Below are 26,113 nucleotides of genomic sequence, written 5' to 3'. Positions count from 1 at the left end.
AGTATAAAATCAGAAATGCAGAAAAGAAGCAAATAGCAATTAGAAGTAAGGATTATTAACTTAAGGGACCAATCTCGGAAGGTACTGGATATGGAAACTGCGAGTTATCCTGAGAGAATGAAGAGAAAATATAAATAATAGAAGTAATGAACTTGATAGTTACCTCCATCATTTCCAGCTTTTCAGGGTAGGCCAGATCCCCCGGAGCAGGTTTGTAGCCTATGATGTCAGTCTGAATATAAATATGTGTCCTGTAGACAAGTCGTTCTTGTACATCTTCTAACATTTGCTTCACAACAGCTTCAAATGCACATAGATGTTCCGCTAATAAAACATTTCAGTAATGTTAAACTCTATGCTTCGGTTTGAGAAATATTCTACATTGTCATAAACATCAATGTTGAAATAAAATAAAGTAGTCATAGTTTAAAAGCTCCAGCATACATTTAGCAGACATGAAATACTGACCTAAAAAGTATGATAATCCAAAATAAATGCCAGTTATGAATTATGGATAGGAAAAAACAGTTTTGGTAGGATGTTGTTTGGACTGCCTTGAATGCTTTAGGATACTTACCTTGAGAAATGAGTACTCGTGCCTCGTTGAAGTTATTTTTTTCTTTCATTTTTCAAACATGGCAGGACATTTTCCACATCAACAGGGCATGCACATCATCCTTTTATTAATGATTATTAGAACTACACAATCAATTACATGTATGGTAATTAATAAAATGTGAATCTCTCCAAACAACATTCTAGTGATATAAGGTATCTGTAGAGCCGTGTGTGCGTCTAACAGAGATGGAAAACATCATACATGTCAGGGATGTGCACTAATTTTTGCCAAGAATGAGCAGAGCAAGCTCCATTTATACCTTGGTCAGGATGAGGGAGGTAGCATTGCACTATATGTTTTTGCATGGTCACTACATATCTTAAGATCTTTCAAACAACTTTCATGGGTCAGGGCAGTACTGTTTCTTCAGTTAACAGTCACTCTACGCCTACCATGATCAGGGCAAGTGTAATACATTTGTAAAATTGTTTAGGAATTTTCCATAAAGACACCAAATAGGCTATCAAAAGAGTTACACCCAAATCAATAGTGGTGATCAACCTGAGTGTATTCAGCAGTTTATTAAAATGGTAGAATACTGGGGGGGAAGCCCAGGCTCTCTCATAGAAGACTGCATTTTCAGATGCACATCGCCAGAAGTCAGCGTTATCCGATAGCCCAAATCTTAATATGCTAATAGGAGAATAAAATGCCCTATGTGTATAAACAAATCAAACAGTACTTGTAGAGCGCAGCTTATCACCCGTGAGGGTATGCAGGCGCTGGGTTGCTGGGCTTAGTAGAAGAACCAGGTCTTGAGTCTCTTCCTGAAATACGTCAGTGATGGTGATGCTCAAAGTTGGAGCGGGAGGGCGTTCCAGGACTTGCCGGGGAGGTGGGCGAAGGAACGGCCTCCGCTGTGGCTATGGCGAATGGCGGTCTCTGGGCGAAGTAGGTGGAGTCAAGGTTTCTGGATGGTCAGTGGAAGTTCAGGCGGTGGTTCAAGTATGCTGGTCCTTGGTCGCAGAGGGCTTTGTAGGCATTTGTCAGTAACTTGAATTGGCATCTTTTCTGTACAGGGAGCGAGCAAAGGTGTCTGATGTGTTGGGTGATGTGGGTCCGTTTGGGCAGGTTGAAGATCAGTCTGGCAGCTGAGTTTTGTATTGTCTGAAGCCTTCTCATGAGTTCAGTGGTGGTTCCTGCATACAATGCGTTGCCGTAGTCTAGCCGGCTGGTGATTAACGCTTGCATGCTTGTTTTTCTCGTGCTGACAGGAATTATTTTAAGTTTCTTCGGAGAAAGCAGAGCATGGAAGCAGGCGGTGGAGACTGTGTTGATCTTTCATTTCATGCTGAGTTTGCTATCCAGGATGATGCTGAGGTTGTGGCGGGGTCTGTTCATGTAAGAGTGAGTTTGGCGGGCCACCAGGTGTCGTTCCAGAGCCAGGTGTGGTTGTCAAATATCAGCACTTAGGTCTTGTCAGTGTTGACCTTCAGAGAGGTGTCCTTCATCCAGTCTGACATTCATCCAGCAGTTGTGGACGTTGGTCTTAGTGGTGGTGGGGTTTGCTGAGAGAAAGAGGATGAGATGGGTATCGTCGGCATTTGATATCATGTTGAGAGTGTGGGTTTTGACTATGTCGGCTAGAGGAATCATGTAGGTGTTGAAATGCGTGGAGCTGAGAAATGAACCTTGAGGGACAACACAGATGGCGCCCGTGGTTTCCGGGGTGAAGGGAGGCAGGCGGATTCTCTGCGTTCATCCAGTGAGGAATGATGCAATCCACTTGAGTGCGTCTCCCTTCATCTCGATCTGGTGCAATCTCTTGATAAATATGTGGTGGGATACGGTGTTGAAAGCTGTGGAAAGGTCGAGGAGGATCAGGGCAGCCGATTATCTCCTGTCAAGAAGGGAAAGAATATCAATGGTGGCAGCGGCAGTCTCTGTGTTGTGGTTGGCACAGACACCAGACTGGGAGGTGTCTAACAGGTTTATTTTCTCCAGGTGTTTGGTGAGCTTCCGGTTGATGGCCTTCTCCAGGACATTGGCAGGGAAAGAGAGCAGCAAGATGGGGTAGTATTTCTGGAGCTTGCTTGGCTCTGTGGCGGGTTTCTTCAGGAGAGGTCTGATTTCTGTGTGTTTGCCTGTGTTGGGAAAGGTGGCTGTGGCGATGGATGCATTGAGGATGGTGGTGAGTTGGTGGCTGATCTTGTTGCTTCCTAGGTTGAAGAGGCAGGAGTCCGTGGGTGCTCCTGAGTGAATGGAGTTTATGATGGCAGTGGTGAGCTGTTCCCATGCAGTGAGTTGCTGGACGGGGGAGGCTTCCATTGGGCTGAGGAGGCTGAGGGCCGTCGGTGGAGTTTCTGCGAAGGAGGAATCGTGTTTTTGGTGGATGTTGGGCAGGAGAACTCTGATGATGCTGAAGAGTTTCTTGGTGTGGTTGACACTTGCCTTGATGTGGTCTGCAAGGGCATCTTTTTTCTTTTCACGTCTGAGTCATTGGTGGTGTGTGTTGAGTGCTGACTTGAAGGTGAGTCAGTCTGTAGAGTCTCTGTTGGAGTGCCATCCTCTCTCTAGTTGTCTGCAGCTGGGCTTCATTGTACTGAGTTCTGGAATGTACCAGCAGGCTTATTTGGTGGATCTGCGGGTTTTGGATGTTTTGATGGGGGCGACTAAGTCATAGGCCTAGGTGATCCAGGTGTTGAAGTTCTGGACTGCTTGTTCTAGGTTGGTTAGGGCGTCGGGCTGGGTGGTGTTGAGGGTGTCCATCCATTGAGTTTGTGTTTGCTTTGATCCAACTGTAGGAAGAGGTGTTTGGGGGGAGGGGGAGGAGGAGGGTTTGGAGGCGGCGCGTCTGCGATGGTGAAGTGGACTATGAAGTGGTTGTTCCAGTTGAGTTCGGTGTCATGACTGTATTTGATTCTATTGCTGGACTTGAACATAGGGTCCAGTGTGTGTCCTTCTCTGTGTGTGGGATCTGTAACGACCTGGGTGAGGCCGATGTTGTTCATCCATTCCAGGAGGTTGATTGGGTTAGTGTCTGTGGGGTCGGCCAGGTGGGAGTTGAGGTCTTACCAGAAGATGAAGTGGTTGGTGGCAAGTGGGGCAATGAAGTCTGTGATGGCGTCTCTGATACTGGTCGTAAACAGAGGTTCCTGTGGACACTCAATGATTGATATTACAATCTATATCAGCGCAATTGCAGTAAAGGGGAGGTACACAGATGTCAGAGAAAGAAATTAAATGTAACAGAGTATGTAGAGAAAACCAGGTATTTTTATATACTAAATTGACATTTGTAGTAAAATTTTCAGTGCGAAGTGTCTCACATGAAAAGTGAAACCTATAAGTATGGAATGTGAATTTTTGTGACATAAAAGCAAGATTTCAATATTTTTACAGAAACGACCATTCAATAGATACACAATCAATGTTGGCAGCCCCCTACTGTAATCATAGGGGCTGAGAATTGGTTTGCTTCAAGTTGTCAACGGCGTTTCGACCCAACTAGCAATGCGGGGTCTCATCAGGACCTATGATTGTAGGGACACCTGCAATTTGATAATCAATGCATCAGTGGGCAGCAATGTAAGAGAAGGACAGAATCTAGTTGGATAACTGAACATAAATCAGTGTCATACCTGTGGGTGACTGACAGTGGTGTGGGGAACACCTGTGGGAGTATAGGGTAGCAAGGGATAGTCACAAAGGGCCCATCCAGGCACTGTATGAGTAACAGGTAAAATGATTATTTACATGAGGAATATTTATCACAGGAGAGTACCAAGTAGCAGTAATGATGGCATATATAACTTTCCCAATGGAGAGAAAGTGGCTGGTAATCAGTAATTTACAAAAGTGTGGTTGTAATACCTGTCCAGAAGGCAGTGTGTGAAAAAGGTATCATAACACCGTTTCAAGGTCACTGTTAAAACGTATTATGGCAAAATGACAATAATGCCAGCATTTGTAAAGCGCCCAGCTACCTCCGACGCTGGTGTCCCGGCGCTGCGGGCCGTCGGGAAGATTAAGCAAGCTATTGCCCAGAGTCACATGGTGCTGGGCTAACTTGCCGCCGGGGATCGAACCATGAATCCTGTGTTCCAGAGTCAGGCACCCTGGCCGCTACGCCACACCTCTTCCACAAAAAGGAGGTCAATTGCTTAACATATCTCTTACTGCGTAATATGTTGGCGGGGTAAAAAATTTTGAGGTGCCTTTAGTAGACTGCAGTAAAAGTTCCGCCATTTCCTTTGAGGAGTCCTAAAAATGACAGGAAGTACTTAGAATTGTTTGTGGAAGAAACCATTGTGTGTCACGAGGAGTCTGTGTGCTTGTTAGCATCTCTTACCGATATTGGAATTGTTTCAAGAAGTACAATGAGGGGTTCAGAGTTAATCTGCAGCGGAGAAATCTCGCCCGCGATTCCTTCTTATGACTCCTATGTATTTTGTACATTCTACATGTAAAGTTTCTTGGCACTGTATATGAAGATTGAAATTATCTTGTTTACGGCTTTGACACAAAAAAATTCTATTGATGAATGTTTACTTAATATGCTAAATTGTAGAAACGATATTGCGAAATTTATTTTGTGTTAAAACCGGATTTATAGGATTGCTACATTACATTCAGGGCTCGAGTCGGGGGTCCACGCGGGTGGACGGCGTCCCCCCACTCTTTTCACAGGGTGGACGCCGTCCCCCCTGCCAAGAAGCTGGGCCCCACAGAAATATGCTGAACGTGTCCCGGTGTAATTTTCAGACACCGGGGCACGTTCAGCACGTGACGTCATGAGGTCATTTGCATATTGTTCGTCCCCCGCTTCTTTTTATAGGATTTGTGCCCTGATTACATTGGAGAATTATATGCCACTACCTTGCATACACTCCATTAGCAGTCCTGTCAAGTATCACGCAATAGGTGTGACACTCACGCATTTCAGTGCGGTGATCCGCATCACCGCACTGAAATGCATTGTCACGCATTTTGGCAATTGCCAGCACGCACCACCAGTGGCGCCTGTGCACTGGCTCTTTGCTGCTCCGAGAGAGCCTGCATTGCTGGGATGAGCTCCTAAATAGTTAAACAATCTGCTCCTCTCTCAGTTCTGGTGGCGGCGCTACAATGTATCAAAAATGCGGCGATATTTGCTGCGGCGCCAGCGTGGCGCGCTGCTTACATGTTCTCCATGTGCGCCGGGAGGTACACCATACACGGGACGCAGGTTAGTTTCACATTTCTTTATTGACATCTCGCATTACTGCTAGTTAGCATCCCGTGCAGCTGCTGGTCCGCACATCCGTCCCCGTCCATGCCCTGGTCATTGTCTGCCCCCTTTCCTCTGTCGTCACCGGATCTGGTGTCCGGTGACCTGGTCACTCTGCCCACAGGGTCCTAACGCCCTACTGTCCGTCGCCCACACTGTCGGGTCACGACATCTCCCCCCTTGTTGCAAACAAATCTTTGTAACACATTTACCATAGTCCTCATTCACAGTTATATTGATGGAGGTGAACGAACGAGAGAAAGAGAGAAAGAGATATAGAAATAGAGAGAGAGAGAGAGAGAGAGAGAGAGAGAGAGAGAGAGAGAGAGAGAGAGAGAGAGAGAGAGAGAGCGAGAGAGAGAGAGAGAGAGCGAGAGAGAGAGCGAGAGAGAGAGAGTGAGAGAGAGAGAGAGAGAGAGAGAGAGAGAGGGAGAGGGAGAGGGAGAGGGAGATGGAGAGGGAGAGGGAGAGGGAGAGGGAGAGGGAGAGGGAGAGGGAGAGGGAGAGAGAGAGAGAGAGACTACTTGTCATTCTACATTTCTTCAATGAGTCTCTGTTCTTTACTGCATGCCCTTCGTGAATCTAGTGTCTCCATCGCTTCCTTGTCCTCTATCTTCTACCTTACATGTGGCTGCAGTTGTCGCTGCCATTTCTTCTTTCTCCGCCTTCTTTGTCCTTGAAATGCTATCTCTTTCTTGCTATTCGTTGTTGGTCGTAGACAGCCGTTATCATACATCCTTTCACTTTCGTCACCGCCAGTGACTCTTTGGAGAACTTGTTGTCTTATCATCTATATTGTTTCTTTCTCAACACCTTTGGTCCTGGCCCTGCGGTGCCTCTTGCCTTTATTTCCTTAGTGGCGCTTGTCCGCTCTGCTCATTGCATGTCTTTGTCCTTTCTTTTTGCTGCTCTTTCTCCTGCGGTATGTCTTTTCGTGTTGCTCCTTTTTACCCATTTTCTTTGTTATCCTCCTTTCCTTTTAGCCTTTTCTAGGCTCTCCTTGTCCTTTTCTCTTGTGTCCCTTTTGTGTCCTTCTTTTCTTCTTCTTCTTCTGTTATTCTCCTTTTCGATTAGCCTTTTCTAGGCTCTCCTTGTCCTTTTCTCTTGTGTCTCTTTTGTGTCCTTTTTCTTCTTCTTCTTCTGTTATTCTCCTTTTCTTTTAGCCTTTTCTAGGCTCTCCTTGTCCTTTTCTCTTGTGTCTCTTTTGTGTCCCTTTTTTTTTCTTCTTCTTCTGTTATTCTCCTTTTCTTTTAGCCTTGTCTAGGCTCTCCTTGTCCCTTTCTCTTGTGTCTCTTTTGTGTCCTTTTTCTTCTTCTTCTTCTGTTGTTCTCCTTTTCTTTTAGCCTTTTCTAGGCTCTCCTTGTCCTTTTCTCTTGTGTCTCTTTTGTGTCCTTTTTTTCTTCTTCTTCTGTTATTCTCCTTTCCTTTTAGCCTTTTCTAGGCTCTCCTTGTCCTTTTTGTGTCCCTTTTTCGTTGTCTTTGTGTCTCCTCTTTCTCTCTTTTTCTTTTATGTTCTCCTTTTCTCTTTCCTCTTTCTTTGGTCCCTTTTTTTTTCCTCGTTATTTTACTCCTCTTTCCTTTTTCTTCTTTTCTTGTTTGCCTTGTAACTTCTCCTTTGCTCTTTCTTTGTCCTTGTGCGATCTTTGTCCTTTTATTTCTCTTTGTTGTTCCGCTTTCTTTCCTTTGTTGCGTCTCTTTTCTGTCTTTTAATTCAGCCTTCTTTGACTTCTTCCACTCTCTTGTTCTTCTTTCTTATATATGTATATATTCTTTCCTTCTTTCTCTTTCTCTATTTGTCCTTTTGTTATTCTCTGGTAATCTCTTTTCTTATTGCACCATCATCTTCCTTTGCCTTATTGCTCTTTTTCCACTTGTGTGCTCTTTTGCCCGTTATTTATCCTTTATTCTTCAATCAAGACATTTATTTCCTTTGTCTCCCTTTTCAGACCTTTTCTGTGCTTATCTTCCTTTTCTTCTTTATCTTCTTTTTCTTCCTGTCTTTTCTTCTTGCTCGCGTTCTCCTTAATTCACCTTGTCCTATGTTCTTCTTCTTCTTTGCCTTTTGCCTGGCTTTGAGATGGCTGCTCTCCTTTTCTTTATGACCTTTCCTTGAATGTCCCCTTCAAAATGTCACTTTGGTCGTCTTTGTCCTTTCTTGTCCTTCATATGCCCCTTTATTCTCCTTATTTCTGCCTTTGTTTTATTTATTTCTACTTCTCGTCGTCTTTCCTTACTCATTTCCTTCTTTTTCGACGTTATTTGGCCTTAAAATGGCCGCTCCATTATTGTCTATCTTTCTTTCCTGATCTAAGATGGCCGCCGCTGTTATCGCAATATTTCGCGGTCAAAGTCTCATTTCTTGTCCTTAAAATGGCCGCCAATGCAGTTCTCAGTGCTCATTCGTCCCAATTGCCTGATTTCAATATGGCCGTCTCTCGCGAGATCTCGCGCTAGTTATCTCAATACACGCGCTTAGTTCGAGCGCTTACCGCGTTCTTGCAGATCTTTAGGTGTTGGCAGTCGGGGCTGCTTTTGCAATTCTCTTGTTTGTTGTCTTCCTGTTGCTTTCCGCCTTTGTCCACGCTTCTTCCCTCGTCGAGGTGGCAATTGCTGGAATCTGCGTCGATCCGTCATCCCGCCTTCGTACGCCAGTTGTCATGTTCTCCATGTGCGCCGGGAGGTACACCATACACGGGACGCAGGTTAGTTTCACATTTCTTTATTGGCATCTCGCATTACTGCTAGTTAGCATCCCGTGCAGCTGCTGGTCCGCACATCCGTCCCCGTCCATGCCCTGGTCATTGTCTGCCCCCTTTCCTCTGTCGTCACCGGATCTGATGTCCGGTGACCTGGTCACTCTGCCCACAGGGTCCTAACGCCCTACTGTCCGTCGCCCACACGGTCGGGTCACGACAACTACTGCCACTTGGGAGGGAGGAGCTGCCCTAGTCTCAGCAGTGTCGATGGATGCTACTACTGTCAGTCCCGCCCAGCACACCATGGGGCCGGGATTCATCCGGATGTGCGTCTATTTTAATGTAATTAACCGATCGTCACCCGGCTGCTGAGAAAATGCGGACTCCGGCGTCCGCTCTCGTGTTTCAGCAGCGCAGGGCACACCGGCGATTGTCTTTCTGCACCTGTGCTGTTGCTGAGCCTTAGCATTCCTGGCCGGCATTTACCGCGGCCACGAGAGACAGACCTTATGAATTGCCGCCTGCATGTCTCCTTAAAGTAAGTTAGTGCTTGTGAGGTATAAATCTCTCTGATTATTTATTAGCGTGATAGCACTACCCTCTTTGTCACCTCCTAGGGACACGTGAATAATTTATCAGGGGTGTTGAGGGACGAGCGGTGACTAACGTAAATAAAAATACACGTAAAAGCTTGTATTTGCCAATCAGGTCACCCGATGGTGAACTTGACCTGGGATCTACCCTGAGCTTCTCACTGTCGGGGCGGAAGGGATATTTGTAAAGCTTCTACTCTCCAGCCTTGTTTACAGGACAAAAGAAGCAGATCACTGTATATACACTTCTTGCACTTCAGAGATGTGAGCCTCGCAACCGAACTTTAACAGTACCAAATAGCATCTGGGCCCCTACCTCGGCCACGCCAGGTGGTAGTACCTTCACAGGCATGTCAATAGATCCTAACACTGAACAAGGTTCTCTTTCCTTGTGTGTGTATGTCAGGTGCGCACGGGGAGCCTCAGGAGCTGGAATTATGCTGGAGTAAAGCCCTTTTTTTTTTTTTTTAAGTTTCTCAGGCTTCACTTTTTTAAACATTTTGGTGGCTGTAGCAGCACACGGGAGCAGTCCAGTAATACATTGAAAGGGTCAAGGCTGAGCCTGTTTATAACGTTGTTGCCCCCCCCCCCACCAGTCTTTTATCCTAATTTTGCTAAAGCGGAATTAGTTTAGGTAGAAATGCAGCTTATTAGCAAAGCTAACCCCAAACACTGTGGTACGTTTTGAATCCTAAGTTTTTCCTTCTCCAGACCAGACACTGTTAAAATATACTGCTAGTATGGATGACGTGTCATACTCATTCCTACACCTTGTAATCCTGATTGTTAAATAAGATACAATTTCTTAGAATGAATTACCCACGAATGAGTCATTCTCTGTATAATGTGTAAATAATGTAAAGTACTCGGACACTCTCCGCTAATTTAGCAGCCCTATAAAACAAATGAAATGCTCATGAGCGAGGGGCTATGTAGGGAAGAGGCGAATTAATGGAGGGTGGTGTAGTAAGGGAATCTGTAAAAAAGGAGGTCCTGGGGATGTTGCATCGAGCATCACCTGCACTAATGTCTGCTTTGAAGAGGGAGTCGGTGATGTATATCACTGTGCTGTTTGATATTGAAAGTTATGTCCAGTTGTGAAGGTGTTCTGCTAGGTCTTCACCATATGTACAAATAAACTTCAATAATACATTGCTTACCTTACAATGGAAGTGACAATCTCTTACATCCGGTAATTCTTTTTTTTGTATTTAACTGTGTGTGTCTTTGCATATGTACAAAGAGCGTTGATAAGTGTTTATTGGTTGTCGTTGCTCAAATGGGTGTAATTTCTGATATTTAATTGTTCTCATTGACTTCATTGCTTGAGTTTGCTCGCGACAAAGTGTCACTCATAGTCCTAGAATGTCACTCATAATTACACTGAAAAAATGTAAATGTCACACATAAGCAATCTGAAACCTTGGCAGCTATGCATTAGGCCTGACAACTGCATCAACAGACATAGAAAAACGCCTGTATTATGTGATTATATGCATATTACCAACTAAATTTCCTTACATGTCCTAATCTACAATGAGATTACCTCATAGCCCCTCATACACTGCAGACCTAATTTCATTCCGTGAAGTGAGCTATCATTCTCCTTTAATAGACAGACAACATGCCAGCCACGCTTTTGGATAATGTATCTTAAACACTGGCTTGTATCCTAATTTCCTTCTTTTTTACATCAAAGACAACCTCTATTTTTGTGCCACACACCAACTGTTAAATATACGTCGTAATCTCTCACACTCGAGATTAATTCCGTAGAATAATTTATCTTCTAGCCAAATCTGCCCGCATGCGCTACTTATGACCAGCAGAGCGCGCATGTGGACTATAAATCAAGACCACAGAACAGGATCGGTCTTTACATTTCCCAAGCAGAGACGGACGAGTGCAGTTCTCTGTGTTATCGAGGGTGAGATTTCTCCGCCACAGATTAACCCTGAACCCCTGGGACTTATTATTATTTTTTTCCATATTTTATATAGCGCGAACTCGGCCCGAAGGTATTGGAGCGCTTTACATGAGCACCGTGTTTACATTACACATTCAGGCACGGGGACATCGGTAAGAGATGCTAACAAGCTCACAGACTCCTCGTGACACACAAGCCACAAACAATTCGAGTACTTACTGTCATTTTTTGGAATCCTCATGGGAAACAGAGGAACTTTTACTGCAGTCTACTAAAGGCACCTCAAATTATTTCACGCCGCCAACTAATTACGCGGTAATTAAGCAATTAACCTCCTTTTTGCCATAGTACTTTTTAACACTGACCTTGGCAGGGTGTTATGATACCTTTTTCAGACGCTGCCTTCTGGACAGGTTTTACAACCACACTTTTGGAAATTACTGATTGCCAGCCACTTTCCCTCCATTGGAAAAGTTATATACGCCCTTATTGCTGCTACTTGGTACTCTCCTGTGATAAATATTCCTCATGTAAATAATCCTTTTACCTGTTACTCATACAGTGCCTGGACTGTGTGACTATCCCTTGCTACCCTGACTCCCACACGTGCTCCCCACACCACTGTCAGTCACCCACTGGTATGAGACGGATTTACGTTCAGTTATCCAACTAGAATCTGTCCTTCTCTTACATTGCTGCCCACTGATGCAAATTGCAGGTGTCCCTACATTGATAGGTCCTGATGAGACCCCGCATTGCTAGTTGGGTCGAAACGCCGATGACAACTTGAAGCGAACCAATTCTCAGCCCCTATGATTACTCTAGGAGGCTGCCAACATTGATTGTGTATCTATTGAATGGTTGTTTCTGTAAAAATATTGAAACCTTGCTTTTATGTCACAAAAAGTCACATTCCATACTTATAGGTTTCACTTTTCACGTGGGACACTTTGCGCTGAAAACTTTACTACAAATATGAACTTAATATATAAAAATACCTTGTTTCTCTACATACTCTGTGTTAGATGTCATTTCTATTTCTAACACCTGGTTACCTCCCCTTTAATGCGATGGCTCTGATATAGATTGTAATATCAGGTCGCTGATACTGGAGCATGGTCCTGGCGGCCTGAAGTCGAGGGTGCCTTTGAAGGTTGTTTTGTCCCCTGGTGTTGGAAATTGAGGTGTTCAATGATAGGTGTGATGTTGTCTTCGGTGGTGGTGCAACGGTTTGCTTCTTTGCAGATGATGGCAATGCCTTCTCTGTGTTTGTTGGTGCGCCCCTGGTGTGTCATCTTGTAGCCGCTGGCCGTTGCGATGGCCGCTAAGAGGGTGCGCCAGGTCCCTGTGATGATGGCCACATCGGGAGCGAGGGTGGAGATGGTGTCCAAGACTTCGAGGGCGTGTTTGCAGAGTGACTGGCGTTGATCAGGAGGCATCGGATAGGTTCTGGGGTGGTCTCAGTCGGCGGAGTGGAAGTGGCGCAGGTTTTTGTGAGGGCAAGTGGTCCAACGTTGCAGGTGAAGAGACAGCAGTGGCAGGTGAACAAGGAGATGCGAGGCAGCCGTTGTTTTGAGTGCGGCGTCCATGGCTCGGAGATCTGCAGTGGAATATCTGTGAGAGCCCAGAGGACCAAAATTCCTGGCTCTGGGTGTACTGCAGGCACGGACGGGGGAAAGACAGGCTTGCATTTGGCACACATGCTGCGCGCTCCTTTGGCCAACTGCGACGAGGCCTCAATTAAGTAGGTCCTTGAAGGGCTGCTGGGGTGGCAAGTGGTGGGAAACAGGTGGCGGGACGCGTGTAGCAGCTACAAGAAATCGTCACAGAATGGGCACAAAGGGCAAGAACCCAGGGAAAATAAAGAACTAAAACTGGCTGATAAGTCAGGCAGCCAAGGACTGACCAGCACAGGGCAGGAGCAGTCTTAGCAGCAGTGCTGAGGAAAGAGGCACTAAATGTAGTGATGGGGGGCTGCTGAGGATGTTCGCAATGGGGCAGCGCTGCAGCTTTCATTAAGGAGGCCCTGGGAGGGGGGCTGGGGAGGTGGGCAGTGGGAAAGGGATGGCGGGAATGGGAAAACAGCACAGAACAGGCAAAAATGGTACAAACCAAGGGAATTAAAAAAAACAACTAAAACGAGTTGATAGGCATGGCAGCCAAGGACTGACCAGCACAGGGCAGGAGCTGCCCTACCTGCAGTGTTGAGGAAGGATGTACTGAAAGCAGCGAGGGGGAGCTGGTGAAGACCTATTTAAAATGAATTAATCTTAGTCTCCCATTCACAGGTATGTCTTTAATCTATTGACAGTAATATATCTTGTGTAATCCACAGCCGTTTATGGCAGATTTTAAAGGACCTGAAGGTGGATGAGGTGCTAATCTCCTTCCTAAGGCAACTCTATGTAGGAGCAAGGGCGAAAGTGAGATACGGCAACAATGGGGAATGCACAAAACCATTTAATGTAACGCGGGAAGTAAGACAAGGATGTGTACTCGCCCCTTTTCTTTTTAAGTTATATACAAATGATTTGGAAAAGGAATTGGTGGCTGAAGTTCGTGATTCCCCGCAGGTTAATTATAAACAAATTGTATCCCTTTTGTATGAGGATGATGCCGTGATTATGGCACGTACACAGAGAGGCTCACAAACGGCTACAGACACCTACTTAAATTTTATGGATAACAGGGGTCTAAAACTTAATGTAACTAAAACTTTTGTTATGACCTGCGGTAGACATAAGAAGAGAGAGTGCCGGTTATTCGCTGAGAAGGAAAAAATTGCCACAACAAAAACCTTCTCCTATTTGGGCATTGTTTTAGAAGCAACTGGGTCCTGGGGGCCTGCTATAAGAAACAGGGCAATGATGTTTAAAAGAGCCACGGCAGCACTGATGTGTTTCTCTAATAAAATGGGTAAAAGACCTCCCGAAATTCTGATAAAAGTTTATCAGTCGAAGTGCATTAGTACAGCCACTTACGGGGCAGGTGTGTGGGGTATATCTGATTCTTCCCCTATTCAGAAGGTAGAGAATGCTTTTTTGAGATTTATCTTGGCATGCCCCCAAAGCTCATCTGTGTTTAACTGTCATTCAGAGTTGGGCATTCGATATGTGAGTGATCTTATTAGTATGCAACCTCTACTGCTATGGCACAGAGTTTGGACTTCACTGGATCTTATGCTCAACAGAGATATTATTACTGACTGCCTGAGCTTGGACAAGGCCACCAAGATACCATGGTTATCCTACATTTGTAAATTCACCATGGACCTAGGAAGACCGGAGTTTTTTAACTGCCCTGATTCGATGTGCACTATATCAAGGAAGGACCTGAAATTGCTGTGTTGGCATCACCAAGAAGCTCTCAGACTAGGAGTAGAATTACCCAAAAAAACTGTAATACAACATCAACTTACCCTAGTCTCTTATTCAATTCAGCCATATTTAAATTGGTGTTTGGAGGGCTTTGATCGTTACTTATTGACAAGATTTAGGTTTGATGTCTTTTTTCGTTTAATTACATTCCAAAAACCGAATGATTGGAGCAGAATCCTTTGTAAGTGCCCGTGCGATAACCTATCCAAGCAATCCACACTGCATGTGATCTGTTTTTGTAAATTTTATGATGCAGAAAGGTCTAGGTGGATTAAACCACTCTTAAAAAAACAAGGCATATGGCGCCAATGCCGACCAGCACTGTTGTTTTTACTATCCTTAAACGATGTACACTGTGTGGCCGTAATGACAGGCTTTTTTAAAAAGCATTTTTTTAAAAAGGAAAAGCTTAATTAACGTTTAAAATAGCATGTTCTGAGTTCTTTTAATGTACATGTGTGGGATATATGCCGTGTATATGAAATGAACTGTTGCTTTTATGATTTTATGCATTTTTGAAATCGAATAAAGCTTACTTACTTACTTACTATTGACAGTAATATATCTTGTGTCATAAAAGTTCTTATGTACTTAGACCAGTCCTGTTTTATCGAAAAAGACCGAATAAGAAAACAATGACGTGCTTGTACTACTAGGTCTCTACCGTGGAAATCTTTTACTGAAGATATGAACACCAAATATAAAACCCAGCAAGCAGGATCCAAGAACCATTATATTTTGTACTAGACATCTGAAGGGCAATATAAAAGCACTTTTAAAGAGGTTACACACACTCAGGCTGTACCTACGGCTTCATATTATTATTATTAGTTTTTTAAAGGGAATGAGTAGTTAGGCAGAGGAAACTGAGCTGTGCCTTTAGTGATCCAAGCTGACTCTGCTATCCAAGAGGTCATAGCCTCTGAAGCTTACTGGTAATTTATTTTGAAACTTGAAACAGATATACAAATTATTTCAGAAGACTGTACACCAACATTCTTCTCCTCCATTTACCAGAGAAGAAAGAAGGTTTTTCAAGTATTCAGTCAGTATTGTCAAGACGGAGAACTAAGATTAATTATAAATAATTTGTTTCATCATGTGATCGGTACTGATATAGCAAAACGCAGACGCTCACCCCATCACAGTGAGGGAGAGGGAAAAGGTAGGCAAACAGTACTAAAAAAACCAATATTTAACCAAAAAGGTTCTTTTGAATAGCCCAGCTCACTTAGTTATCTGTTCTGAACAAATAAACTAGGCAACGCTGCCTTGCAGAAGTGCGAACTGATCTCAAAGTACCACTCTTGGCAATGGAGGTATTGCTATTTTTCATCTGGTTGAATGAGACCTAGACATCATGACAGTGACCTGTTGATTTTAGATAACAAAGAATGACTGCTGTGTCAGTTCAACAAACTACTGAGTATTTGGATGGCACCAATCCTGAGCATGTAGGGTGGCAAAAGAAACAAAAAGCTAATCATTATTTTCTTATGTTATTTATTTTTTCTAGATTGATCTTTGAGATCATTCTGCTAGTGTGGGTAGAGTTTTGGGAAAAGTAGTTAGTGATACAGTTTGGTTAATATGAAAATCTAAACAGACTTTTGGAAGGAAATACACTTTGGCTTCTTAATACAACTAACTACTCATATGCAATACTTTACATGGTTCATTAGAACACAAAGATAGCCCTGCATGTACTAATAGCCGTTAGGAAAACTGTCGGTCTTAATAGGTGTGGTGGCCTGGTTTTGTGAAAGGGTTCAAAGAAATCACCCACTACTCTACATAGTATTCTGTTCCATTACAAAGTGTGACCCATTTTCTTAACTGGAGGGAGTGCCTATTAAATACCTTTCAAGAAGTCTTTAATGACTTTTACTGTATAGAGCAAGGTATGAGAAGGGCTCTTCTGCGAGACTGTACTTGCAATACTAGTTGAACTTTTATAGCTGCAAACTCCAAATTGGGCGTGTTAATTGTAAGAGATGAGGAAGTACCTGATTTAGTGACACTATATTGGACTGATCATTATGTAGAATGTCTCTTGTTAAAAGCAGACAATGACTTTTGGAAAACATACTTGCTTCTTTCAGTGTGTTGAATCTAAGCTGTTAATTTCAATAGAAGCTGCAACAGAGTACCCATGTCTTGTAAAATGGTCAAAAGATCTTGTCTGCACAGGACTCTAGTCTGATTGTTTCGACACATAAAAGAGATCAGAGAACCTACAGAGCTAAAAAAAATAAAAGCATTCTTATTTTGGGTTTCCTGAGCTTTAAGATCACCGCTGGTATCCATGAAACCAATGGAAAGGCATAAAGTATATCTTTAACCAGCAAGTACACAGAGCATTCCCTTTCGATCTGGGTTCATAATTCCTTGACACTTAGTCATGGCAAAGAGCAATTTCTGAAGTGGCAAACCTATCTATGTGAGATTTTCTTTACGACTCAGACCTTGTCTTAGGATAGATTCAGTTAGTATCAACAATTTGTTTTTGTAGAGTTCTTCTGGGTGCATCAGGCTGTTGTTCTGCTCTTCCAGAAACTGTGGTGGTGCTGTTCCCATCAGCCAATGCCACATCACTGGAGCTTTATTCAAGAGATTCCTCAACCTTATTCCTAACGGCTGTATGCAATGTCATAGAAAAGCATTTCATTGTATACCACCATTACTGACAAAACATTGAAACTGTTTAATTGAAATTTGAAGGATGAATGGCAATTACCTTTCCACAAAAACCAATTCATATAATGTATTTTTTTATTGGCTTTTGAATGTATATTTTTTTAAGGTACTTTCGGAAGCATTTTTGGAAGGGGGTATTTATTTCAGTGGACTTTGGATTTATATCTTTTACATTGCTAAACTGTTTTGTATGTTTTTAATTCACTGACTTCTCATCACCTCTAAACATCATCGATCCATAACTCCACTTATCCACGAACCCTAAAAAACTTTCACAACCCCCAAAACTCCACTCATCTGTGAACCCTAAAACCCTCACAACCCTTAAACTACACGCATTCCTGATTGCTAAAAAAAAACACCTCACCAACCCTTATCTCCACCCTTCCCTGATCCCTAAAATTCCTTTCTACACTTGAACTCCACCCATCCCTCACCCCTAAAAACCTATCACCCCTAAATATCACTTATCACTCAACCCAAAAATCCATCGTTAACCTAAAACACACCCAGTTTTTATGTAGTTTTGGATATTTCCTTAAAATTATTTTTCCTTTGAAATGTTTCCTTACATTTCTGATTTTTTTTCTATTTCCTAAAAAAGGTCTTTCCTTAAAATTAGTTTTCCATGTTTTGGTTTCCTCTAATGTGGTTTCTTACTTTTTGTTTTCAATTAATTGACTTGTATCAATTCCTATCTGCTTAAGTTGCACACACCATCAAGGTGTTATCGGTCTGAAACAGGATTTGGCATTCAGTGCTAGTCAGAAAGATTTTAGGGCAGCAGGTATTACCCTCAGCACAAACATGTATATAGGACATGACTAACCCTTTTCGTAGTACGACCTTTAAATCTGAAAATCTTTCAGGCAAACTCCCAAACATTGTTTGTATGGCCGGGGCAAGAGATGATAGAAAAGGTACCATTTCGTAATATAGTCTATATTGTCCACCATGACAACATTTGCAAAACTGTCTCTTACAATGTTAATTTCCTTACTAGATTTTTATGTTCTGATAACACTGGTTGTTAAGCACGCCTTCAGGATGCTAATAATCAGTCTGCCACGGGGGACTATGAAGATACAACAAGCCACATAGCTTAGTGAGAAATGTATGTAAAGTAGCTGTTTAATATTCTGTGTAAAGGGGACATTCATGCTACACGGAATAAGTCTTTCCTGAACTTTGTCTATCACTGCTACAAAGTAATGAGTCTTCTGTAATGGGAAGGCTATCAAATTGCTGAAGTTACATAGGTGTCCACCGTTTGCATGTTTCTCAGCGTCATCTTAAAGATTTCTTCACCTACAGTTAGAAAATGCTTCAAAAAGCCATTAGGTTAGCTAGCAGTAGATGTGGCTTAAGAATTGTGGTGGGCTGCTATGAGAACCATGCACCTAAAAACACTTTTGGTGACTTCAGCCTGATTCATCAACGGGCCGTTTTGCGAGCCCCTAATAGCGATTCATAGCGAATCGCTATTAAGGACTCGCAAAACGGTATTCATGTAGGAATTGCTAAATAAATAGCGATTCCTACACATTCCTTATTTGCGAGTAGCAAATTGCTAATCGCAAAAAAGGAATAACTCCCCATTCATTCCTATGGGCCAAAAGGCCCATAGGAATGAATGGGGAGTATTCCTTATTTGCGATTAGCAATTTGCTACTCGCAAATAAGATAGCGATTTAAAGGGTGCCAGGGGTGTCCAAAGGACACCCTGTAGCACCCCTTAAATGCAAATTGAAACTGGTGTTGCACACACACATGTCCAAAGGACATGTGTGTGTGCAACATGCAACTTAGAAAAATGCTTTTAAAAGCATTTTTCTAAGTTTTTGCTATTTACCGAGAGGTCTGACCTCTCGGTAAATAGCGGCCCGAAATTGCGAATTAGCAATTTATAAATGGTTGATGAATTGCATTTAAGGAATCTCAAATAGAGATTCCTTAAATGTAATTCCTCGCAATTTAGCGAATTAGCAATTACCGATTTTTGCATTTGGGATGATGAATCCCAAATGCAAAAATTGCGCTCGCAATGGGCCAGATTCTCAGAATCTGGCCCTTTGCGAGCACAATTCGGCTTGATGAATCAGGCTGTATGATTTTCCTGATCTCCCATCAGCATAGGAAGTGAAATCACTGGATTTCCCATCATCCATATGCACAGAAAGAGACATCACTGGATTTACCATTCTTTGTACACAAAGTGACATCACTGGACTTCCCATCATCTATCTGCAAAGGGAGTGACATCACTGGTTTCCAGCCAAAACTATCTTCCCCTAGTGGAACTGCAGTACGGACACGTGTAGCAAACATGCACCAAAGTACGAAAGTCTGCACCCATTGCCTGGACCCTTGGTTCTCTGACACCCCACCACAACCCCCTCTTCGCTAGTCCACAGTGACTCTGCGCCCAGCACCACAGCTGGATTTCCAAGCACTGCTTCAGAATCTCACCGCACAACGCTAAAGGAGCGTTCTGTGCCACCTGCCGTATCACATGCATTCTCCTGCACCCACCCAACACACTTAACACACAAGACCACACGCCAAACCCACACCCCACCCTATCCTGCATATTCATCAACACTCACTCACTCATTCATTCATTCACTCACTCACTCCCTCCCTCCCTCCCTCACTAAAAAAACCACTGAAATTTGGGATCTGCTACACGACTGCTCACCGGACCTTCTCTTCCTGACTGAAACCTGATTGACTCCCTCGTCCGCCCCTACCATTGCCACAGCAATCCCCCCCCCGGATACAAGATCACAAGACAAACAGACCTGGAGGTGGAATCGCTATCATCTTCCATTCATCAAATGCTCTACCACCTTAGACCGCACCACCAGAAACATGGAACACCTGACGTCATCACTATCAAGTACACCCTGAAAGCCAGTTCCATCTATTGCCCTCCTGGACCACGTGCCAACTTCAGCAGCACCATTGCTGACTTCATCGGTCCTCTAAACTCTCAACTCTTTCAACCAGTGCCTTCAACCTCTTCAGCGACCTCAACTACCAGCTGGAGGACCTCATTGATCAACACAACCAACCTCCATAAGAACTCACCCAGTGAGTGGAAGGCACCACACGTCGCCGGACACCTACTGGGTCCCATCTTTCCCAGCCTCAGCAACATCATAGTAGAAAAGCCCACTACAATCACCTGGTCCGGCCTCACTCTCATCAACTTTAACCTTATCATATCACACAACCACAGAAACACCATCACCAAATCGTCAGGACAGGAACAAGATCTCAGAAGCATCCAGGTCTTCTAACTACTACACTATCGGCCTTGACACAACAAAAACTGCCCTGAATCCATCCCCAACTTCACTGCCTAGATCACTACCTGCACCTGATACCCTGGCTCCTCTAAAAGCCAATAAAGCCACAAGAGCACACCTCAAGAAAGCTGCTACAAAAAAAAGGTCAGGCTCCCCAAACCTCACCGCAAGTAACTGGAAATCAGATGGAGACAAAGTCAGAACGACACTGACAAGAGCACATACAAATCCGCTCACAGACATTACCATCAGCAAATCGGAGTCACCAAATGCTCCACACTGACTAATCACATTGAAAACACACTAACAGCGACAAGGAAATCTTTGCCGTAGTGAAAGACTTCAGCTCTCCAGCAGCAAGCTCCACCAGCGTAACCCCCTCTCAGGAACTCTGCACAAAGCTGTCCCTATCATTCACCCACACTTTTTCAAGCATCTATGAACACTTTGGGCCTCACCTGGACTCTTTCATCCTCTCAGCTCTCCTGCTCATCTCTACCAACACCGAGAGGACAACCTGGTTCACCATCACCACTCAAGAAACCGCAACAACCATGCAGCTCATACATTCCAGAGGACTCTGGGACCTCTTCCCTCACCACATTTCCATCACAGGACTGGACACCATCAGCATAGCCCTCACCCCGATCCAGAGGCCTCAATAATTACAGCCATCTGACCAGACAGCTGGAAACATGTCACTGTACGCCCTCTCCCTAAGAAACCCTCAGCAGAGCCAAAGACGCTAGCTATCAGCCTATCTCCCTGTTAACCTACACAGCAAAAGTAATGGAAATGATGATCAACAAAAGCCTAGCCACCCATTTTCCGAACAACCACCTCCCCAACACCACTCAATCCTGATTCAGGCCCAACCACAATACAGAGACTGCCTTTATCCCTGCCATGTACGTAGCTGAATGATCACAGACAGAGGCAACACCATGGCCCTTCTCCTACTGGATCTTTACACAGCCTTCAACACGGTCTCCCATCCCATTCTTATCCAGCGATTGTATGAAGCTGGCATCCAATTTCCCGCAAAGGATTTGCTCTTTCCTAACAAGTGGCACCCAGTCAATCAGCCTGGCCCGCTAACAGCCCACGCTGTTAAACTCATTTGCGAAGTTCCACAAGAATCCTCCTTCAGCCCCACTCCATTCAACGTCTACATTACCCCAATCACCAGCATCATCTGTGCTAATGGAATCAACATCGTATCCTAGACTTGAAAACCAACTACCTCAAGCTCAACACAGACAAAACAGAAATAGTAATGTTCAGGAAAGATACCTTGCTCTGGGATTCCACCTGGTGGCCTGTTGAATTCAGACCAACACCCCTCCCAGCAACCCATGAAAAGAACCTCAGAACAGTAATCAATCAACTCACTATGACTGGCCAAGTGAACACAGTCTCAGTCTTCTGCTTCCACACACTCAAAATACTTAGGATCTTCAAATGGCTCCAACCAACACCTGCAGAACCGTCAATCAAGCACTCCTGACCAGAAAGCTGGCCTACAGCAACACAGACCATACAAAACTCAGTGGCCAGGTTCACCCTCAACCTCCCACCCTGCATTCACATCAGCCCGTACCTCAAAGAGCTCCACTTGCTCCCAAAACTCAAAGACTCTTCAAACTTCTCACTCATACATACAAAGCCTTACACAATATTGGCCCTGCTTACCTCACCACAAATAATGCCACAAATCTACAAGACACCTTCGCTCAGCCGAACGTCTACATACAAAACCCCCTCATACGCAAAACAAGAACCTTCAATCGTGCCTTCTCCTACCTCGCTCCTAAAGCATGGAATGACCTGGCCCTGCTCATCAGAGCTACGGCCTCATTTCCTGACTTCCACAAAAATCTGTGGCCTGACTAGTCACCTATATACAACTCTGGCTTGGCCCATACAGCTCCTGCAGCAGAGCCAGCCAGGAGACCTTCCTGGGTGCTTTGTGTGCTTACATATAACAAACATATAGGTTGAATAAAAGAACCTTAAATAAAAAATATATTTCTATTCACCGTTTTTCTTTGTAGCAATTGCTTATGTATGTCAACATCCAATTTCCCCACTGAAGTTGTGAAAGACATGATGCAGGAACAGCCTTCTGACTTCTTCATTTTTTTACCCACTTGTTAGATGTTTGGATATCTTGGAGGGGTTTGAACACCTTCTTTGGTCCCTTTTCTCATACCAGAAAGTAGCCCGAGTAAATGCCCTTTTTTTGCATGGCTTGAGAAAATAGCTGATGAATTGAACCTCAGAGTGAATCCACTCACTACATTACTACCTAGTGTATTTTCTTCCCCTTGAAGCCTTTCATTGATGGTGCTTGGGTCACTAGTACTGCTACTACAATTTTGTACCAGAAGTGTTCTTCACCAGCCTGTCTTCATTCATGCCTTCAATATGTGACATGCAAATCCCCTCTCCATTTCCATAAGACTCAATTGTATTGCCATAGGAGTTCAGTAGATCCTGCTGAGGATCTTAGCCTTAGATCCAATACGCCATCTAATTCACTTTGGATGGAACTAGTAGTGAGCCTTTGGGGGTTCTGTTTTATTCTGGTGTTTTCAGAAGCCAAGTTATGAATCATTTACTTGTTGCTGAAGCTAACTGGAATGAATGCACCCTTTGCTTTCTGGGGACCACGGTGCTTCACAGTTGCAAGCATTGTGAATGGCTTGGGATAACTCGAAGGAAATTGTTAGCTTAATATCACCCCAGTGCCAGAACACCTAAAAAAGCAATAATGCTGATCTTTGACATTATTACTGGTGGAGTAGTCCAAATGATGGGTGTACATATTCCTCAAGATGAGTTTGGGTGGTTTCATTTCCCATTGTTCTAGACATTTGAGGTAGAACTGGTGTCTGCCTGGACTGTTGTGAGGCACTTGTACTAAGTCTCTCTTCAGCATATTTATGCATCTCTTGAAAAGGATCAGCTGTTTCTTTACTTTTGTGAGGAGTTTCCAAGTGTGAGGGTCTGTGAACATTGTTCACTTGAAAAACTTTTTATAGACAGAAAACAGAAGTGACAGATTTCTAAAGACACCTCAATAAGTACTCTAACCATCTCAAAGTTGATAATCACAGTACTCGATCTCTGACTTCATGGATGCGGAGCGCCATGACTTTGTACAAATGGACTGGGTCTCAATTTTGAATGAGACATCATGCAGACCTCTTCTTCAATGTTGAATGTTTCACTAAATAATTGTTTGCCACTGACTGGAGATGCCAAATTTAATGCAACATTATCACAACCGCTGCTCCTTTTACTGGAAACTTTAAGCATTGAGTCTATAGTAGTTCTGACAGCTCTCTTTGACATGTCCTTGCTGACAGATCCACATTCCGCTCCTTCTAATGAGGCTCTGGAAACTAATCTGCCCTAGAGGAGAGGTATTTGCCTCCGGGACCGTTTTTGCTTGCCATTACTCTTTAATGTGGGAATGTAGTACGCAGAGGGTGATTATTTCGTTGTGGTCACTTTCTGAATTTCTATTATCACATGAAGGGCATTTCATGAATGGTTAAAGTATGGTGGTTGTGGAGAGGAACAAAAAAACAAACCTATAAAAGCTCCCTCTTCATTTACTTGGAAAAAAGTGAACTACTCTGACTGAATTAATATGTTTAGGTAAAAAATAAGCACAGTCCAGAGCTTCAGCACCGGTTTTCCAACAACCAGAAACAATTTACTGCCAGGAAACTACAGGAGATGTGCCATCTACAATAAAAAATAAAATTAAAAAAAGTTGTGTCATATAAACTGAAAGGCAATAGACTGTAGTTGTATATTTTATATTAAATCAGATGTCCTAAAATATATATAAAAAAGAAAATGAGAAGTCGTGTAGGTATATGTATGTGTGAGTTTCTATATGTATCTGGCATTTGTAGGGTGCAAAACTAGCCCAATGGTAACAGACCACTGTATGGGGTCAAATGCAAGGAAACAGTCAACATTGCCAATGGCAAGGAAACTGTCAATGCATGATAGGAGAGGTATACAGGTTCTGAAGCACTTTATCCTAAATTGATGCAGTCCTGATGGTTACGGAGATGCTGTTCCAGATCCTGAGTAAACGAATGTAAAAGGCATGATGCCCTGTTTTCTCTTTTTTATCACACTTCTTAGTCTGTAGTCTGATGATCTCCTGGCTGTGGGTTTGTTGAGAACCAACCACCAGAGGTGGAGATCTTGTCTGCAAGATAACAGAGGGTGCTGGTTGGTAATAATTTGTAAATGATACAGCTGGTTTTTAAGATGGTGTGGGCCGGCAATGAAGTCTCATCAGGAGGAGGGTGATGTGACCATATTTCTTCAAAGCCCTAAATAAAAAGTGCTACGGTGTGTGGGCCCTTAAGGGGGGGGCAGGGGGGGGGCAGGGGAGGGGGGGGGTAGGCGGGGGGTTAATCGGGGGTGGGGTGTGCAATGTGGAACCTGGCAAGCCATGGAGCAAAGCGTTATTACCATCCAGATGCAAGAGTAAGGCTTCAGCAGAATTTCGGAGGTCACTTTTGAAAATAAATACCTTCATTTTCTTTGGCAGAGACAGCTGATCCAAGGCCAACTCTTTTTTGAGGTCTCACCTGATCCAGCGCATGCGCTGTCTGGCAGAGACATTTAGTAGCTGCTTTTAAAAGTGCTCCCTTGCCGGCCCACCAGCTTGCTATTACGCGCACACGAGCGCGCGCGATGTGCACAGCTGCCATTTGGTTTCTTTGATCGTGCGCGTGAATGCCCTCCCCTACTCCTTCCTCGTCAGCTCTTCATTTTTTGTTTCAGTTTCGCCCCGCGCAACCGTGTCACTTTAACGGCCATTGCTTGTTTTGCTTTATTCCTACGTTGCCTAAAATGTAAAAAGAAAAAATGTGACTACCATTTTAATTATGCCCCCTGTGCAATTGGTTTAATTCGCATCACTCCTCGAAGTTTTCAGGGTCTACTGTAAATCTCGATATTACGTGTTTGGTCAAGCTGCTGATTAAACTCAAGCTCCTGAGTTGTCCCCGCTCCTTCTTTATTTTATTGGTTGTTAAGTTCATTCGCCTCTCCCCACCTATGATAGGCAGCTGCCCCGCCAAGTGGACTTGACGTTTCTTATTTTACTCCCCGTCCAGAGTCCAGTCTGTCGTCAGCAACCAAAGTCGTACTACTCCTCTGGTGCGACCATGCTCCACGCTGGCCTAGTGAGACTATGCTCCAGGGTCTCCCGTCTGCCCCACCCGGCCTGCAGCTTCTCGGCTGCAGCGGCCATCCTGTTGCCAAACCAGGAGCTCGACATCCAGTACAACAAGGTGAGGCTGAGTTGTAGGTCCAGAGCGCGCAGTGGGCGCTGCCAGGGGTCGTTAGATGGCGCCCATGTGGCAACCTTTTTCGGAGATGTAGGGGTGGCGGCGTGACACAGCTGACATCCCATGAAGAATGTCAGGAGGGGCCCATATTCCAGTGGCGGCTGGTGGAATCTGAAAGTGGTGAGGCGTAAGAGCAACAGATGAATCATAGTGCGAGCGAAGCAAGTGAGCCTGATGTTTATGAGGGGTTCGCCCCCCATAGGAGCTTTTTAAAAATCTGTGTATTTTGGTGCAACTTTCAGCTCCATTTCTGTGACACAATGTTGTGTTAAGGTCAAAGCTGCTGATTTTGGAACT

General features: G+C 44.0%; 1 protein-coding gene across 1 annotated transcript in view; it reads right to left on the bottom strand.

The window, feature by feature from the left end:
- The window catches only part of COG3 (component of oligomeric golgi complex 3), a 450,848-nt gene that overhangs the window by 176,606 nt on the left and 248,129 nt on the right, over positions 1-26,113 (bottom strand). Inside the window, exon 13 of the mRNA XM_078657314.1 lies at positions 164-324. Coding sequence (XP_078513440.1) covers positions 164-324 — 161 coding nt within the window. The remainder of the gene's footprint in view (positions 1-163; positions 325-26,113) is intronic.

Source organism: Lissotriton helveticus, chromosome 8, assembly GCF_964261635.1.
Source record: "Lissotriton helveticus chromosome 8, aLisHel1.1, whole genome shotgun sequence".
In the NCBI taxonomy this organism is placed as follows: Eukaryota; Metazoa; Chordata; class Amphibia; order Caudata; family Salamandridae; genus Lissotriton; species Lissotriton helveticus.
This window is presented reverse-complemented; position numbering and strand designations above follow the sequence as displayed.